The sequence below is a fragment of the Alexandromys fortis genome, unplaced genomic scaffold, assembly GCF_014885135.2.
Source record: "Alexandromys fortis isolate MF-2015 unplaced genomic scaffold, M_Fortis_MF-2015_v1.1 scaffold_102, whole genome shotgun sequence".
Lineage (NCBI taxonomy): Eukaryota > Metazoa > Chordata > Mammalia > Rodentia > Cricetidae > Alexandromys > Alexandromys fortis.
The window spans coordinates 4,542,274-4,560,131 of NW_026067984.1; the positions used below are offsets into that span (position 1 = coordinate 4,542,274).

Sequence of the window (17,858 nt, forward strand, 5' to 3'; positions counted from 1 at the left end):
TTACAAATTGGAACACTTGCCGGAGGGCCAGACGTCGGGAAGGACACTGCACACTTGGAAGGAGATGTGCACAAACTTGTGCGCTGCAGAAGGGCACTGACTTCCACGGAGGTGTCCCAGGCCTCTCACCTGAGCACGTGGATGTGCAGAATCAGTTGCTGATACCCGGAGACATTCCTCCAGCTTGCTCTCTGGCAGAGCAGCTAAGACTGGAGTGTGACGTAAACCTGAGGTATGAGGTGCCGCCTACCCACAATGCTCCTTTCTTTTCCAAATATGCACCCACAGCGCGTTTCAAATTCAACACCTCCCTCCTTCGCTCATTCCTGAGCCAGACACAGAAAGGAGCCGTGATTTCCCAATGGGTGTCCCAATTCCAAGAGGACACACGGGGACAGATCTGGACTTGCCAGCCCCATGGAGAGCACACAAAGCTTGGCTCTGCCGAGAATGAAAGCCCCAAGAAGCCACAAGTGTTTCAGGGATGGCTTGTGGACTAACCCTGTGCCTGGATCTCTCTAGGACTGTAGCAAAGCCTACCCCCAAGGCCTCAGTTCTATGTGCGTGGTATAGAGGCATACGTGACACACCATTGAGCCTTATTCTGACTCCTGAACCTTTAGAGGCCAAGACTGTCATATCCAGCCCCCTTCTTTCTACACCTTCTTTCTCACCTCTTCTGGGACAGAAATTAAACACCCTCTTGGCAGGCTAGCTTAGACACATCTACAAAGGCAGCTGAGATCAACACACAACTCCTATAAAACCACTTTATTAAACTACCTGTTCCGTAAAACACATAGAAATGAACCTCCTAAATACATTCAGTTCATCCTCAGCAAATAAGTGTAGAAACATATTCACATTTTCCCGCTGCGTGGATTGTTCTTCCAAACATGCTGTACAGAAACACAGATATGCCCAGAGCTGGGGACACCACACTGTCTCAAGGCACCCAGCCATTGCCAACTGACAACACCGTTCTGGCAGGCTTCTCTGGAGCAGCCCTTGAGCCTCAGCCTCTGCTCAGGATACTAGAAGCTGCTCCAGGGCAGATACCAGTCCAGGACCACTGAGATGGTAGGTCACTGAGACCAGCACGGAGGCCGTGTCTCACGCCTGTGGACCGGGAGGCAGACCCTTAAGAAGAGGAGATGCTTGCAACACGGTGTTGGGGTGCAGCAAGGCTCAGGCCCTCCTCGTACACTGTCCACAGATCCAGAAGCATATGACTTCATTCATCCAGTTCCCACCCACCCACAGGTCTTGCGTTTGAGACAATTTATCTACCTGGTCCTAGTGCAGTGGTTCTCAACCTTCCTAATGCTGTGACCCTTTAATACAGTTCCTCCTGTTGTGGTGACCCCAACCATAAAATTATCTTCAGTGCTACTTCATAACTGTAATTTTGTTACTGTTAATGTAACTATCTGATATATGACCCTGTGGGGTAGCAACCCACAGGCTGAGAATCTCTTTTTCAGGCTTATCCTAGCAGCCCAGACATACCTCCTTGGGGCTGTTTTCCTTCCTTCCTTCCTTCCTTCCTTCCTTCCTTCCTTCCTTCCTTCCTTCTCTTTTCTTTATTTCTTCCTCTCTCTCTTTCTCTCCCTCTTCTTTCTTTTTCTTCTTTCTTTTCTCTCTCTTTCCTTTCTTTCTTCCTTCCTTCCTTCCTTCCTTCCTTCCTTCCTTCCTTCCTTCAATAAGTGATGTTAAAATTTATGAAATCAGGTTTTCTTGGGGGCGGAAAGTCTGTTTCAAATAAACAAACCAACCTTGGTTTGGCTTTTCTTAGAACTTAAAAAGCACTGTACCATGGAAGAGAAGCTGCCACCAGGAAGCTATCCTGGGAGGTGGGTATGGTGCTTTGAACCCACTTACCCAGCACTCAGGAGGCTGAGGCAGGAGTATTTTCTAGACTACACAGTGAGACCCCATCGGAAAAAGCAAAATAAAATAAAATAATAGGGGTAGGGGGGAAGAAACTGAGGTTTCAGGAGAGAAGGAAGCCTGGCCCACAGAAAAGGTCATTTCTTTCTTGACCCAGAGTGACAGAAGAGAGTGACCATCACTCAATTGCACAAATAAGAAGGTAAACCGGAAAGACACACTCAGCTGAGCAGATCCTTCTGTCTTCCCACTAAAACATGACACAGATTGTGGAAAACCCTGCACCTTATATGGCTGACCCCATCTTCAGGGCAGACTACAGTAATGGGCTCCTCCATAAGTCTTGCACCCTGGGAGTCTCCTGAACTCATGGTAGCCTCAGAATTCTACCCACACTAGTCCGACATCCTACTCACACAAAATCCTCACCCAGAATCATTTGAGGAGAACCCAAGCAAGCCATAAAGTCCCTGAGAAGACAGACCCAATCCTACAAACACCCAAGAGCTTCTGAGAGGCCACTGTGGGCTAGGGATGGGTGTGTCTGTGTGTGCACGCACACATGCACAGATGGAACCTAGAGGCTGGGGGATGGGTGTAAGAAGGTACAAACATCTTCATAGTAAGGATAATACCCCCTCCCCAGGGAGGCATTTCACTCTGAAAAAGGAACCAACTAAAACATCATTTTATTTTTATAATATTAAAAAATAAGTCTTTGATATATAAAAACTGGCCAGAAATTTTTTTTTTACTTGTTACATAAGAATTGTCCTATTACATGTCCAGACTCTCACCGGATCTTTGTCTCGGGGTAGGAGTTAGGGTTAGGGTCCTGAGTATGAACGAAAGGAGGTGCTGGGGTCTGGGAAAGCACTCTGTAGAATAGAATATTCTCAGCCTCCATTTCGTAGAAGTCTGCACAGCAGGCTACAGATCTCCATGTACCTTTCCTGACGTGACCTGTGAGTCGTTTGGTGTGTAACAAGACATTAAAGACTGGCCTCTCGTGACCTCACCCCAGCAGCCAGTCCTGGCAGGTAAAATCCCAGAAGGCAGAGATGTAGACAGGCCCCATCACTTCTGCAGTGGACGGAGGATCCTCCCTAGGGTGGCCCGCCCTGAGTCCTTCAGTCTGAGAGAGGATCTTTCCCCTGTCCCTCTGCCCTTCAGTGGGGTTTCTGCGTTGGCACTTGAACCCCCAGAAGATTCAGGACACTTCTTGGAGGTCCTGGCACTGCTGGCCCTCTTCAAAGTGCCACTGTCCTTGGAGGCAGAATCCTCGGGGCCACCTTTGACCCTAAGCTGCCGCTGGGAAACTGTCCTGGTGATGCCGGTGGCTCTGGACGCCGGTGGAGCATCCGGTCGCATGCACCGGGATGAGGAGGCCACGGTATTTCGAGCGAAGCTTGGGACAGGAGGAAGGGTTCTAGAGACACCTGAAGCCTGAGGCGCTTTGGGCTCTTCCTTGGGGCTTTCAGAGTCTTGTGAGTTGGGGCTGTTGACCTTGTTTTCTTCGGGTTTCTGTCTGGGGATGTTTCTGAGGGGCTTGGCGCTGGGCTTCCTGAACGAGGCCCTGGGCTGACCCAAGGCCTCCTTCCCTGGCCGCCCACTCATACTGCCACTCGAGCGGGGCAACCTGGGCTCCTCTGCACCAGGCCCACTCACGTGGGGCCTCCTGGGTGAAGTGTCAGAGGTCCCCCGTACTGAGCTCCTTCGTGATAGCAGTGTGTCTGTGCTGCTGGGTGTCTCCCGAGGGGAAGCCTTGGATGTCGGCTCCGGACGCTTCCAGGGCCCTGCTCCCCTGCTGGACTTGGAGATGGGCACCACTTTGCGCATGTGCTCATTCTCAGAGGAGTTCAAGGTTCTCACAGGCTTGGGTGCCGCCCCTTGGCTGCGCCGGGCGCTGATTGGCTTTGAGGCCCCCGGGGATGGCTCTTTGAGGGAATTTCTCTTTAGTGCCGTGCTATCCTTTCCTTTGCTGGGTCTGTCCTTCAGAAGGCCACCCTGGCAGCTGGGCTCACTCTTACTGGAGTCGGGAGCAGGTACCTCCCCAGGGGGACTGGAAGCAGGGTTGGAGAAGGTCTGGCTGCTGCCTGCCTCTCCAGCCCCAGAGGACACTGAGGCAGCCCCTTCTCTCTCCTCCCCCTGCTCTTCTGCTGGTCTGGAGTCGGCTCCCTCTGAGCAGTCCAGAGTCAGTGAGCAGTCTGTGGTATCCGAGACATAGAGCGGAGGCCCGGGATCCTTACCATCGGTGTCAGTGACAACCACAGACACAAGAGCCTCACTGCTGGGTTCATTAGAGACAGCTCCGTCATCCTCCCCAGTTGGGCTGAGACCCTCCTGGGGACCTGTGTCCCTGGGTGTGAGGCTGTCACCACCAGCTTCAAGGGACTGTGAGCTCTGATCCTCTGGAGACAGCAGCTCTGTGGGACAAAAGTCCTTTAGAGTCGGTTGGGATGCTTCTTCCAGGCCCTTGGGACTCTGGAGGTCAAACTGCGCCAACCCCGTGACCAATTCATGCTCCCTAATGCCCAGATCCAATGGTAAGAGAGGAGGGGTTTTTGTGGGACCCAAGCCCACAGGCTCACTGTTCCTTTTCCGGAGGATACTTGTCCTACCCCGTCCAGTCGGTGGGAAAGGGGCTGCTGGCTCCTCCAGCCGGGGTGTTGGAAGCTGACTTTGCCAAGCCAAGCGTGGGGTTTTCTCCTGCTTCTTTGAGGCCTGAGGTTCATGTGCAATGTTAGGGTCATGGTTCTGCTGTTCGCTGGGCTCCATCCAGGCGATGGTGGGTCGGACCTGTCTGGGACTGCTCCGGGGTAAGCTGTTGAATTTGTTGGGGTCCTCAGGACTGCCGGTGGCACTCTCCAAGAAGGTCAAGAGCTCGCGGTCAGCAGAGATGCCCAGGGAGAGGCGAGAGCGGCGGGTGTTGGGGGGCCGGTAGGAGGGGCTGGTGGGCCTGGGCTTCAGAAAGGACGGCAGCTCTTCTGTGCCCTTCTTAGCTAGTGTCTCCACATCGTTCTCACTGCTGCTCCTGCCAAAGCCCCCGAGCTCCCCAGTCGTCCAGGAATGTCGCTTCTGCTCCAGCTCCTTCAGCCTCTGTAACTGTTTCCGCTCATGTTCCTCCCGGTCATGGTTGTCCTAGGGGAGCGAGGAGAAGCCAGCATGAGACACGGAGAGCGGGTGTGTGACACGAGGCCGACTCACTTTGATAATTAATGAGAGGGGCTTTCATCGACAAGCCTGGGTCCCGCCCCACACAGACTCTGCCTTTTGCACGTGTGTGTATACATGGCAGGAAAACTTCCCAGAGCAATTTAAGGATCTGACAAAGGGGCATGGAAGACTTGGCTCCAACAACCTGCCTACAGTTCTTATTTGATCCCTTGGCCCAATGTCCAGCTTCTAGTACGGGCTATGATTGTATATATGCACACAGTCTCGATTCCAGCAAAGTCACCTAGGCAATTGTAGAGAGATGCTAAAAGGGTGCACACAAAATTGCACAACCAAGTTGTGTGGCTCTATCCATACTCCTCTCTGAGTCAATGCACACAGACCCATCAGCAGGACATTCTGTTTACCATTGACTTGGGTATATAAGCATATGCCAAACCCTGGACCAAAATAAATGTACGAACATCAAAAATGCCCTCGTGGCTCTGCCAGCCGCAGCCTGAAGCAGAAAGGATGGTTCTGTCCCTCATGCCCAGGCCCATTCCCATAATCAGACAAGATAAACAGGTGTGCTTTACAAATCCTTCACCATTTATCCTTTTGGAAAGCAATGGCTCTTCCACAATGACACAGAACCCAAACAGAGACACCAAAGTGTCCGTCACCTCTGTGTGGCCTCGTAGGCTACTGCCCTGACTATATCCAGGGGATTTGTTCCTGGTTCCCCCTTGGATACAAACGTGAGGATGTTCAAGTTCCTTATGCAAAATGGAATAGAATTTGCACATAGCCTATGCATATCCTCATATACGCCTTAAACCAACTCTAAATTACTTATAACTAACCCGGTATAAGAGTTACATATGTATTGTTTATGGCATGGCAAAAAAAAAAAAAAAGTCCCTAGCATTTAGCACAGATAGAATTTTAAAAGATTACTTTCAATTTGTGGTTGGCTGAATCTGCAGGCGTGGCCATGCAGAGACAGCTGTATTTGTGTTACAATTCACGAGTTTCTTTTGGGTCCTGAGGCCCACGCAATCATGCAGTTACACGGACACCTCAACTCTGTTATTGTGAGCAGATTTTATTTGACAATACGTTTCCTCTTCCAGTGGGTTTTCCTTTCCAAGTTCCTGTGGAGAGCTGCCTGGGGAGTCTTGGCTCCTTCTGAAGCTCTGGCCACAGCTCTCTAGGGTCCCCAAGCTTCCCGGCCTTCTCATTTTAAGCCTTCACGTAGTGGGGGTAGCCCAGGCCCTAACTCTCATTATAACTGGGCTGAGAGCATCCCACAGTGTCCTCTCACAGGCTGGCAGCATCCAGATGGAGTGAGAGCCTCAGAGGCGGTCAGTTTGGCTTCAGCCAAGCCCCATGGCCTCCCACAGCTGAGCTCACTGCTTGGAAAGCAGTGTGTTAACGTGGCTGCAGGTGCAGCTCCCTGGTCTCAGCTAGATGGAGATGGGAGTGGATAAGGAACCCGAAGGAATTTTGGACTTGGAAGAAATGTGAACAGTTCCTCCAATGAATCCATGTATGGGTAAGTCTGCATTCAAACAGCAATTGCGAGAGCCTCAGGTTGAACCCTTTGCCGTAATCAAATGAAAGGCAGGTAATAAATAAAATCTGGTCGGCAGATGAACTGGGGCAGCCTCATTGGCTCCTCACTGTCACCGGAGATCCTGGATCTTGAGGTACTTTTATTTATTTTTTTATCAACAGGTAAATGTTTCACTTATCACTCAACCTGGGAAGTTTTCTGGTTTTTGGATTCAACTAAGAGACCGGTATCTGAATGGTTAAGGCAGCAGGCCCCCTCAATCTGGGAGACCTTCAAGGATCTTGCTCACGGTCCCCGTGGTGCCGATGCCAAAACAGTCTGTGGCTTTGGAAATGAGCAAGAGGAAGGCCTCTCTGCGAGGTGATGCAAGCCTCCCTAGAGGCTGACACTTCCTCCTAGGGAGGGGCTGAGAAAAACAGTCAGGTGTACAGGAAACTTCCGAGACTCACCAACATGAGCTAGCAACATGCTTCTCGGGTATTCTGTATGCTGTACGATTAGCAAAGGCCACCGTGACAGACTCTTGATGCTACAGCAGAGCCACCTCCCCCTCATCACTGCCAAGAACCTGCCATGACACCAAGCCAGATGGTCCTGAAACCAAAGAACTGATGACCATCGTTCTGCCATGGGCAGAGGACTGGGTCGGTAAGCAGAAAAATGAATATCTCAAGGACTGGAAGCAGGGCAGTGCCCACAGCCATACCTTAACGGCTTTGTTGAACCTGGTACAGAAATCTCTGAAGATCTGGAAGCATTCATCCAGTTTCATTGTCTCTTTGTCTTCACAGAAAAAATCGATGAGAGTGTGAGCCTCTCCCTGCAGCTCCCGGTTCCAGAGTTCCAGCTCCGACAACTTTTCCACAGCAAACTGGAGGAAAAACAAACAGGGACTCATGCGGTAAACAGGGTCAGCTGGGGTGGACGCGCTGCCAGGGTTCGATTTCAGGTCTCTGCAAAGGGGAAGGCTCTGAAGGCCACTCAGAGCCAAAAGGAAAATGAGTCTGCCCAAAGCAAACCTTGAGAGAACAAGGTGACCTCCTGCCTGAGGCCTGGAAGCCACAAAAGGAACTGAAGAAGCCAGGGGTGCTCATACACACCGATAACCCCAGCATCTGGGAGACTGGGGCTGGGGGATTAGGAGTTCAAAGCCCACTGGGTTACATAGCAAGACCCTTGTCTTTAAGTAAATATGAGAGCCTTAACCCATAGAACGTCATTGACCAAAGCTCACCTTTAAGAGCACTACAAGGAAAACAGCCTGCCATCATTAAGAAATTCTACTGTATTTGTTTTTCCTCCTCTTCTTTGGGCCAAGGTCTCAGAAGTTAGCTTGTCCTGACAAGCTGCCTGTGTTATCTGGCTGAGAGGAGACCTATACTTAACTGCAAACAAACGCTACTGGGTTACTGTCCCCACTGACCAGGATGGAACCCTGGGATGCTACCAGAGACAGCTGTGCCCCACGCGCAGTAGGTTTGGGGTGTATCAGAACTCCCCAGTTCTGATCGTCAGGTCCATTCCAATCCCTACGTTTCTGTTCGACTTTCCCTGACTCCTCTGGGATGTGTTGTTTTCCAAGGCCACCACAGAATGCAGTGACAAGTTGTGTTGAAGCCGGCCAGCAAGTCAGTGCTGGCAATGATTGAAGGTCGCACGTCCCCAGCATGTTTCCGATCCATCTAGAAAAGGGTTTGTGATGTCCAGGGCTCACAGGCACAGTTCCCCGATATAGGTTAGCAACAGCGTCTGCGCCATAATGAGGTAACAGAGTGGCGAGAGAAAGGGGACTGGATATTTGAGTTTCCGTGTGGAAGCGTGTTATCGTTGCCTTGTTTACCAGCCTTGGATGAAGAAGGAATGTAGGAAGCATGTTATTTCACCAAAGGACTCTTACGTTTGTATTTTAAGGACGTCTAACCACAAACGAGTTCTTGTGGAGTGAGGGGCTGGGCCTAAGGTGTGGGAAAGAAACAGGTTCCCCGCTTTGGAGGAGGGGAGTTGGTGTCTGTGCGCACTCAGCCAGCCACAGAGCAGAAATGGAAATTCCCGTCAGATGTGGCGCCTCCCACCGGTCCAACCACTTTCCCCTTAGTAAGCCTTTGCTTAACCCAGATACGTTCTAGGGGTGGTGGGGGACAACTCTTCAGCAGAGTGAAACCAGAGACAGTAACCATCTGAGTCAGTGGCCCAAGGCGGTGAGAAGCTTCCTGATACATTCTTTTCACTGGAGAAAGCTAACTCTTAGTCTGTCATTTTGCATGGCAAAAAAAAAAAAAAACTATAACAACAACAACAAACTCAGGCAAGAACAGCTCCCTCACTGTGGGAGAGCAGGCCTCCTGATCAGACTCTGCACATCCTATGACTTCTCTGCAGACACCATGGGGATGGATGGATACCAGGACGGAAAAGCCTAACAGGACCCAAGTTGCCCTCGGCACCTGGGACAAACATTCTGAACGTCAGCCTGAAAAGAGCCTCCGTGGAGTGTGACGTCATAAATTCCACAGCACTCTGCACAAAGCCGGAACAAGCTGTGCAAGCCAAGGAGACCACAGCCCAGCGGCTGTGCGGTGAACCTGAGCTTTCAGCACTGACTCGATGGCCGGCAGTGGGTCCTTAAGTCCCACCCAAAGTAGGATCAAAATGATGACATAAAATTGCAAAAAAAGATGTGTTTATGTATCTTTCTGCTCAAAAGCCTTGCATGAGAGCTGGAAGGGCTTACCTAGCATGTGTGAGGCCCTGGGTTCCAATCCCTGCACATATGCACACACACACACACAAACAAACAAACAAACACCATCATCAAACAAGTGAGAAAAAACACAAGACTTAAACAGCTCTGCGCTGCTCAAAGCAAAAGATGCGTGGTCTTTCGATTAGTGTCTGAGGTCAGAGTCAAGCCCCCTCCCAGAAGCCTCATCACACAACCCAGAAAATGCCCATCTGTGTAGCACCTTCTGTCTCTACGGGTTATAAACAATGCTGAGGTTGGAGCTGTCACTTAAAGGTCCTGTCCTGGTCCAGCAGGAACAAGATTCTCCGCACTGTTAAAACAAACACTACCAAAAAAAGTGTTTAAAGAGCTAAAACAAGGTTGCCTCTGAATAGCAGCCCAGTGGTGAGTAGCAAGCAGCTGGGTCTTTATATAGAAGACTTCAATAATACATCTGGAGGGGTAACTCAGTTGAGGGTGTGTTCTTAGCTTGTACAAAGCTGTAGGTTCAATCCCCAGCACCTCCAGGACGAAAAGGTTTGGTATAAGATTGTAATACTTAAAGTAAGAACTGGACTGAAGAAAACAACCAGAATCTAAATTTCAATGTGTGGCGGTTCTTATTCCAGGATTCCTGCTCTGTTTTATGTCCCTGACCACGCTTATCACTGCTCTGTATTTGGAGATGGTGACAGCCCCTGCTGCGTGCCTCTCCTGGTCCAGCACCTGACTGCAGGCACAAGGCTTTGGGTTCCAAACCAGTGGAGACTTGGATGGCCTCACAGGCTCTTCTTGTCTTCTGCAGTGGCAGCTCTGCTGTGCATGGCTCAAGGGACTCACAGGAGGCTAGATGCAACAGGACCAGGACGGAGGTCTCACTTTGTTTTTTAAATGAGGCAGATAAAAGAAGTACGTCAGACTATGTGATTAGTGAGTCACCCTGAGCTGTCCCAAACAGATCCACTCTACTGGTTTTTGTTGATGTTATTTGGGGTGGCTCCTGACACACCCTGCGGGCTGATGTGTTTGGGTGCTGATGCCATCAGAGAAAAACACAACAGGGACAATCAGTCTCTTTCCTCTACAGACACACACGAAGGAGCGTCAGCCAGAACCCTCCAGTGTCAATGTTCTGTGGAACTGTCTCCAGTTATCCAAAAACATGCCAGTTACAGAGCCAAACCCCCAGCTGCCAGGCAGAGCCCAGTGTGAGAGGCCTGGCCAGCCGCCGTGCCAGCAGAAGCCCTTCTTAGAAGCAGATTCTGAGATGGTCATCGCTGTCCTCTGCCACGAGAGGACAGAAAGATCTTTGTACTCACTTGCAAGGGGGCGGGGAGCATGATTGAGCTCTTGCTGCCTCTGCCCCCACCAATCGCACAGGCCGGCCTGCCAGACCAGGAGAGGGACTGACCTGGAGGAAGTCTTCCATCTGCCGAGCCAGCTCCTGGTCCCTCTGGATGTTTTCCTGAAGCGATTTTGTCCTGGCAAAGAGCGAGTGTAGCTCTGTCTCAGTGGCATCCAGAGATAACCTGAAGACAGAAGGGGAGAGTGGGCAGCTGGCACCAAGACACCGCGTGGCGTGTGGCTGTGCCAAAAAAGACCCATCTTTGGCCGGGCCTGGGACAGGGAAGCTGCTGGGATCACATCTACTGTATGTAGATCCTGAGTGAATCACCCACCCATTATAACACACAGGACTTAAGGAGAGCAGGCTGCCAGCTAACCCTGCCCGCGGGATTGAGGGAGCTTTCCACACAGGTGGTCTCAGCACCACTGGGCAGCAAGCATGGAAACTAAACCCCAGGGAGACTCAGAGCAGCCGCTTTCCTTGTGGTGGGTGGGATGCTCTCATTCACAGCGAGCCAGGCAAGGGAGGCTGACATCCGCAGGGAGCCAGAGCCCACCTCGGAGAGCTAAAACATGGCCAACCATGCTGCAAATCAGCTGGGCTGATTGCTGTGTGTTTGTTCTGGCTATTAAAGCAAGATCACCAAGACGGTTTTGTCACTAGGTAGGAAGGGGTACAGGTGAAACTCAAAATCCAGAGGAATTTTGTACATTTGAATGCATTTGTGTTGCTATTATGAATTTTAGGGCTTTTGTTGTTGTTATTGTGCAAAAGAGTTTTCTAGTTCTGCTGGTCTTTGGTGGTACACGAGTCTTAACCTAAGGACCAATTCTACTTCACTTGTTTGTCATTCTCCCTCCACTTCAGATAAACAAACCCGACTGGGAGAGGCTCCTCCATGACAAAAATGTCAAAAATGCTAACTCAGAAACGTAACACTAATTTCCTTCATATATATGTAATATTTCTATAGTATTAATACAGCAAGAACATTTAAATATTAATTTCTTTTAGGAATTAAAAAAGTTTGTATCTTATATCTGTGTTTTCTTGGAGCATCATCTGGGGATCAGTAAACACGAATTATGAAGCATTTAATCTTTGCACTGGTAATCCTCCTGTCTGGAAGACCTGTTATCAGTGGCTGGATGTCAATAACAGTTAGATACCGTCTAATGACAGCACTAGGAGCTGTGGTTTATTTCCTTGTGTGTAGATGGTGCATGCTATAGTTATGGCTGGCTACAGTCACTCAAGTAGTAAGGACATTACGTAGTCAGCCATGGTGTTATCTGCCTGTAATGCCAGATACTCAAGAAGCTGAGGCAGGAGGATCATTTCAGCCCAAGGATTCCAGTCCAACCCGGGCAACATAGTAAGAGCTCATTTTTAAAAAGTATATAATATTAATTTGGTTGATACAAGCACTGGCGAATTGAGCTACCTCATCAGAGGCAACTGTGGGCATGTCTTCCCAACTCTGCCTGGAGTACTTCTCTGCTGGTGACCAGAACCCAGCCAGGCTAGCAGTATTTAAGGCCCAGATGGCAGCAGATGTGAAAAAAACAAGACTCTTTTCTTGAGGCACGATTAACTGCAGTGTTTACTGGAGGATGCATGGGCCTATTATAAGTTAAATAACAGAAAGGGGATGATAATACACACACAGAGATCACTGTTGCATTGAAGTATGCATCTATCTTAGGTTTAGAGGCAAATTAGAGTAATGTAATTAGGGCTTCATGCTTGGTAGATACTTTCTCTGTAAAGCTGAGTGACTAATTTAGAATCAGGTCCTCTCACGGGCCTTGGTGTGGTTCCAAACTCTTTGAATGCAATAGAAAATAAATGTACCATGTTCAAGTCCACAGGGAAATAGCGATGTTGGCCCTACAAGTCTGATCTAAACCAACTCCCAAGGTCGTAAGCTGTGCCCGCTCAACCTCTTGGGTGTGAGATGGATTTGAAGTTCAGATCCCCATTTTTTCCTTATACAGAATGGTGCTCTTTAGAATAGACTAAAATGGTTTCTTTTAGTCTAAAAATAACCATTAGTTTTTCAAAGTCTCCACATTTCAAAGGTGCACACACACTTGCAGCAAACACACGGAAAGAAAGACCAAGAGAAAAGATCTCAACAAGAGAAAACATTTCAGAGTCCAGCCCGGAATTTGAGAGCACTCCGCCATTTTCATGGGAAGAGCGGCAAGGAAGCCAAGCCGCTGTCTGTCCCTGCGCTCACCTCGACGTCTCCTGCACGTGCTGCAGCTTCTCAGAAAAGTGCAGAAGGATGGCATCTTGCTTCTGGGCTTCCTGGAACAAAGACAGATTCTAGTCTTCCTGGGAGGGAAGCCTCATTCCCTTAGAGCTTCAGGGAGCTATCAAAACATGGACTTTGACATTCTTCCTAAGATTTACCAGAACTGCCCTCCACTGTTCAGATACTTTTAACCTTCCCAAGACAAACGATCCCCACGTGAAATTCAACTCAAGTGCATTGAAACTCAATGGAATGAGGCAGCAGCTTAGCGCCCATTGTTCCCCGGAGAACCCAATATACCCTGCCTAAATGGCAGGCATCTTGGTGAACGTGCTCCTCGATGAAGGTACGGGATGCCTCTGACTGTTAAACCAGTTTGCAAGCCAACTGTAATGAGCGGCATAGAAGCCCAGGCAGTATCTGGATTCTTCAGCTGTTTGCAGGCTGACTCGGGAGGGGTGAGTGGGAAGGAACCAGTTAGAGGATTCCTTCCTACAGGAGCCGGGCCCAAGGCACCGAGAGCCAAGGCCCACAGCTGTCAGAAGAGCTGACCGTGTTTCAGGCTGGGTAACTAAACAGTCTCTCACTTCAGTGCTTTGGATACTGACTTTTCAGTCAAGTACTGAAGACTAGAGGCTGGGCTGGGAGACCCTCTTGGTAGACTGCTTGCCCAGCATGCTAAGACCCTGGTCTCCATCCCCAGACTCCAGAGAAAAGAAGCTACGGGCAGAGTGAGACTCCAGATCTTACAGTAGCAGACAGCACTCTAAGGCACAGTTCCCAAGAGACTGGTCACAAATCGGATTCATCTTTCATCAAGGTTTCCACACCTAGCCTCTTCTCTCTACCCCTGTAGTGGTTATCCCTCCCAGCTTACACTATACAGCTACAGCCAGGATGTCTCCTCAAACCTCGTTCTTGTTTTCCTCCAGCCCAGCCTTCACCGTGTCTTATTTTCTTAAAACAAAAGTCCTGGTCCACGCTGTTACTGCGCTCACACTTCGGCCTGCTTCCCGTGACGTCTGACATTTGAATCCTTCCCTACATTCTGCATCCAGCTTCACTGCCTCCCTTGTCCGGTCCCCTCCATAGCTCGAACTGGGGAATCCACAAAGCTTCCAGAGACAGAATCTTCTTTGTATATGCCTTGTCTTTTTCCTAATGGGGAAACCATCACTGTCTCCACTGGTGTGCACAGGGGGTCTTCCCCTCTCCACTTACCTGAGCGACAAAATGCAGAAGATTCATCCCAGGCTTGTTTGCTCTTGTGTCCGCCAATTTGAGTAAAGAAGACAGTTTAAATCCTACAGCATTGCCAGCATACCCTCCCTAAAGAAGGCAAGAGAAAGACATGTGTTGAGCCTTCAGACAGACAACCAAAGCAGGCACACATCTTGTTTTGGGTTCTACTTACGGCATTCATGATATTCCCGGCCTGGAGCACCAAGTGTAATATCGAATGTAGCTCCTCACACGACATCAGCTCTGTCAAAAGGAGCACACCACTGAGCCTTAGAAAGCCGTCCCATGCATAGAAGGCAGCTACCACAAGCAAGTTCCAGCATGCCTGAAGCAAGCTCTGACCCCAAAGCAAACAGACTCTTTACTGCAGTCATGTCTGTGACAATAGACACATAATATGACCTATGTCCTAGTGTTTAGCTGGGGACCAAACATGTAGGGCAGTTGAACACTACACAAAGCTGTTCGCTGACAATTTTCAAGTCCCAGGAAGCAGAGCACCCCGAGGAAACACTGGGCCGTGGAGACTCCTCCCTGTCAGCAGTTCATTCTTTGGCTTTTTTCTTCCTTCTGCTCACTGCCATTTAAGAGTGTCTTTATGAAACATGAAATCCAAGAGCCAGCAACATTTTGCTTAGCCAGTGAGTTAGGAAAAGATAGAAAATAAACAAGCTGGGAGGTCATGTAAATAACTTGCAAACCACTAACCCTCAAGTCCCTGGTACCCAAAACATCTTTCCATCTTATTCAAAACACATTTCCTTCTGGATTGGCTGACAGCTATAAAAGGGAACTTAGGGTAATAGATTGGTAAACTAATTCTTTCTTTTAGTCACTTCCTTTAGCATATATACATATATATATATTTCTGTTTTTTAAAATTCATTTTACATACTAACCACAGTTCCTCCCATTCTCCCCCTACCTCCTTCCCTGCCCCATCCACTCCTCAGAGAGGGTAAGGCCTCCCATAAGGAGTCAACTAAGCCTGGCCTATCTAGTTGAGGCAGGACCGAGCCTCCCCCACCCCCGCCCACATCAAGGCTGAGCAAGGTATCCTACCAGTAAACTAATTCTTTATTAACACAAAATCTCTTATGCATGTCTATAAAGAAACCCAACGAAAAGTACACATTTGGGAAGCTAAACCAAACAGCGCAGTTACTAAAATGACAGCGCAGGTAATAAAATGTCACCTATGGTATCTGTAGGTCACTATTCTCCACTAAGTCTTGTATTACTTTCAAAACATTACGTTTGGACCAGTGCCTGTATTTTGTTATCTAAGAAGGCCAGTTTGGGAAGGTTACGCAGATAAGAAACGTTTCCTCCATGCCCACGAATTTATATTGCTCAATACGAAAACAAGTGCTCCCAACGCTGTTTGAACCGGAAGCTCGGTCCTTCCATGATTGCTGCAGCAGCAAACAGCCTCGGAATGGGAAGAACTGAGAGAGGCCTCCCTACTGGAAAAAGAAGAATTCCTTTTCTTATTCTTAGTGCCGCTCCAACACGAAGAAAATGTGGTGGGCTGGAGCAGGGGGGCTTTCTCTCACCACAGGCAAGAGCAACTGAACAGGAGCACCAAATAGGAGTAGACAGTTCCAGAAAAACCAGTAGAGAAGTAACTGGGAGGGAAGCAAGCTGGGGAGCTGAAGACAGGAAGGTGGGTGGACCTGCCGGTGCCAGGGCGGTGAGTGCCAGGAGCTGTAGCTGCCAGCCTACCCTCTCAAGACACACAAAAAGCCAGAGACAAAGGCCCCAGCCCCTTGGAGTCTGGGCAGGAAAAGCTCAGCTGTTTTAGACGTAAAAGGATCAGCTGACCCATCTCAGCTGTGACAGATGTTCACGTGCTGGAGTCTAGGAGGGTGGTAGGTGGGAGAAGCCACAGAACAGAAAGCTCGCACGCCATGGCAGGAAAAGGCACATTGCCTCAGTCTGGAAAGGTCTGCCCGCTTTGGGAAGGCCAGTCCCAGTCAGCAGAGAAAGGAAGGTGAAAATGGTCCAGGATACAGGGACTGTGCTTACGTGTATCACACATGTGCGCATGCTACATACTGTACCACACTCACCAGCATCACACTCCTCATACTATGTAACAAACTCCACACATGATATATTGTGCACACACACACTACCTACTAAATACCACAAATGCCATAGCACCACACATAGTGCAAACATACGTTATACCATATGCACAACACACTATACTCCACACAGACATCACACACACACACACACACACACACACACACACACACACACACACACGGAACACGGAAAGCTAACCACGTTGAGAAGCAAGACAGGTTGCTACTTGTAAGGTTTGCTCTGAAGCCTGAGATGAAAGAAACTTTCTTCCACCGAAAGATAATATGCAAATTGATGTTCATTACTTCAACTTCATCCCTCCTCATAGCTTTTTCCCTTTCTAGGTGATCCAAAAAATGGGATCATCCATTTCCAATTTCATCTGAATTTTTTATAAGAGACCAACAGCTCCCCACACTGATGAAAGCAGCCGTGCATGGAAACACGCCAGTTACCTTGTGTGGCCGTTCTTAGGACTGTTATGTCTTGGTACAGCGAGGAGCAAGAAGGCAAGAATTCCTTTTTTAGCACCATGGCTTCAATCCGAAGTGAATAGCTAAAAAGCAATAAGAAAATAAAAAGTTCAGTAAAACTGTAGCAGGCGACAGTAATGACCCCGCTCCACAGAGGCAGCGGCCAGAGAAGCAGCCTTACTTTGGCACCTGAATCAAGCCGTACAGAAAGGAATCTGCCAGAGAAAGCTTGGACACATCGCCGTTAAATGTCTTTAACTTCTTAACCTAAAAGGCAAGAGAAAAGGGGAGAAGAGGGAAAAAAAAATCATTGATCAAAATTTAAGATTAAAATTCATTTTAGGATCATTCTAAAAAAAATAATGTTTCAGTGCTAAATTCGAATAAAATGTAGACCTAAGAAAAAAGAATCCACACCTACTACTGTATTATTTTTTCTTTGCTTGCTTGTTTATCCATCTTCGTATCTGGGGATGAGCCCAGGCCCTGAGCATCTAGCCACGCACTGTACCACTGAGTCGCAGGTCTAGCTCTACTGCGGGAGGGGTAAACGATGTGGCTGGGACTCAAGCTGAGAGAGAACCTGATGAACAGGTGGAGGGATTTCCTAAATTCTAAAGGCACACTAGTGGCCGCCACACCAGGAGAATGGACATAGCCTGCAAGAACAGACCTGGGGCCCAGACCGCCTTCCTTGGGGAAAGGGCAGGTAAAATCCCCAGCCAAATCCACCTTTTCTGGCCTTGCCTCCTGGCTTTCTACAAAGTCTAAGAGAGCCTTGGGCACCAGTGGCGAGAAAAAATAGGTTCTTTCTTGCTGTGGAATAATCTTTTTGTACACTATAAACACACATTTTTCTCATTGTTACTAAAGAACTGATTGACCAAGAGCTAGGCAGGATTTTCAGGGCAGAGAGAATGCTGGTAAGAAGACAGGCAGAGCCGGGCGGTGGTGGAGGAAGAGGCAGGCGGATCTCTGGGAGTTCGAGGCCAGCCTGGTCTACAAGAGCTAGTTCCAGGACAGGCACCAAAGCTACAGAGAAACCCTGTCTCGAAAAACCAAAAAAAAAAAAAAACCAAAAAAAAAAAAAAAAA

At 49.0% G+C, this 17,858-nt stretch overlaps 1 protein-coding gene across 5 annotated transcripts in view; it reads right to left on the reverse strand.

The window, feature by feature from the left end:
* Positions 1–2,562: 2,562 nt before the first annotated feature.
* Positions 2,563–17,858, reverse strand: part of Fhdc1 (FH2 domain containing 1) — a 39,514-nt gene continuing 24,218 nt past the window's right edge. For all 5 annotated transcript variants that reach the window (XM_050158846.1, XM_050158843.1, XM_050158845.1 and 2 more), the window contains 8 exons: positions 16,946–17,031; positions 16,747–16,847; positions 14,370–14,440; positions 14,177–14,284; positions 12,938–13,008; positions 10,759–10,876; positions 7,332–7,496; positions 2,563–5,031 (listed from right to left, as the gene is read on the reverse strand). In XM_050158846.1, coding sequence (XP_050014803.1) covers positions 2,968–5,031; positions 7,332–7,496; positions 10,759–10,876; positions 12,938–13,008; positions 14,177–14,284; positions 14,370–14,440; positions 16,747–16,847; positions 16,946–17,031 — 2,784 coding nt within the window. In that variant the 3' untranslated portion in view covers positions 2,563–2,967. The remainder of the gene's footprint in view (positions 5,032–7,331; positions 7,497–10,758; positions 10,877–12,937; positions 13,009–14,176; positions 14,285–14,369; positions 14,441–16,746; positions 16,848–16,945; positions 17,032–17,858) is intronic.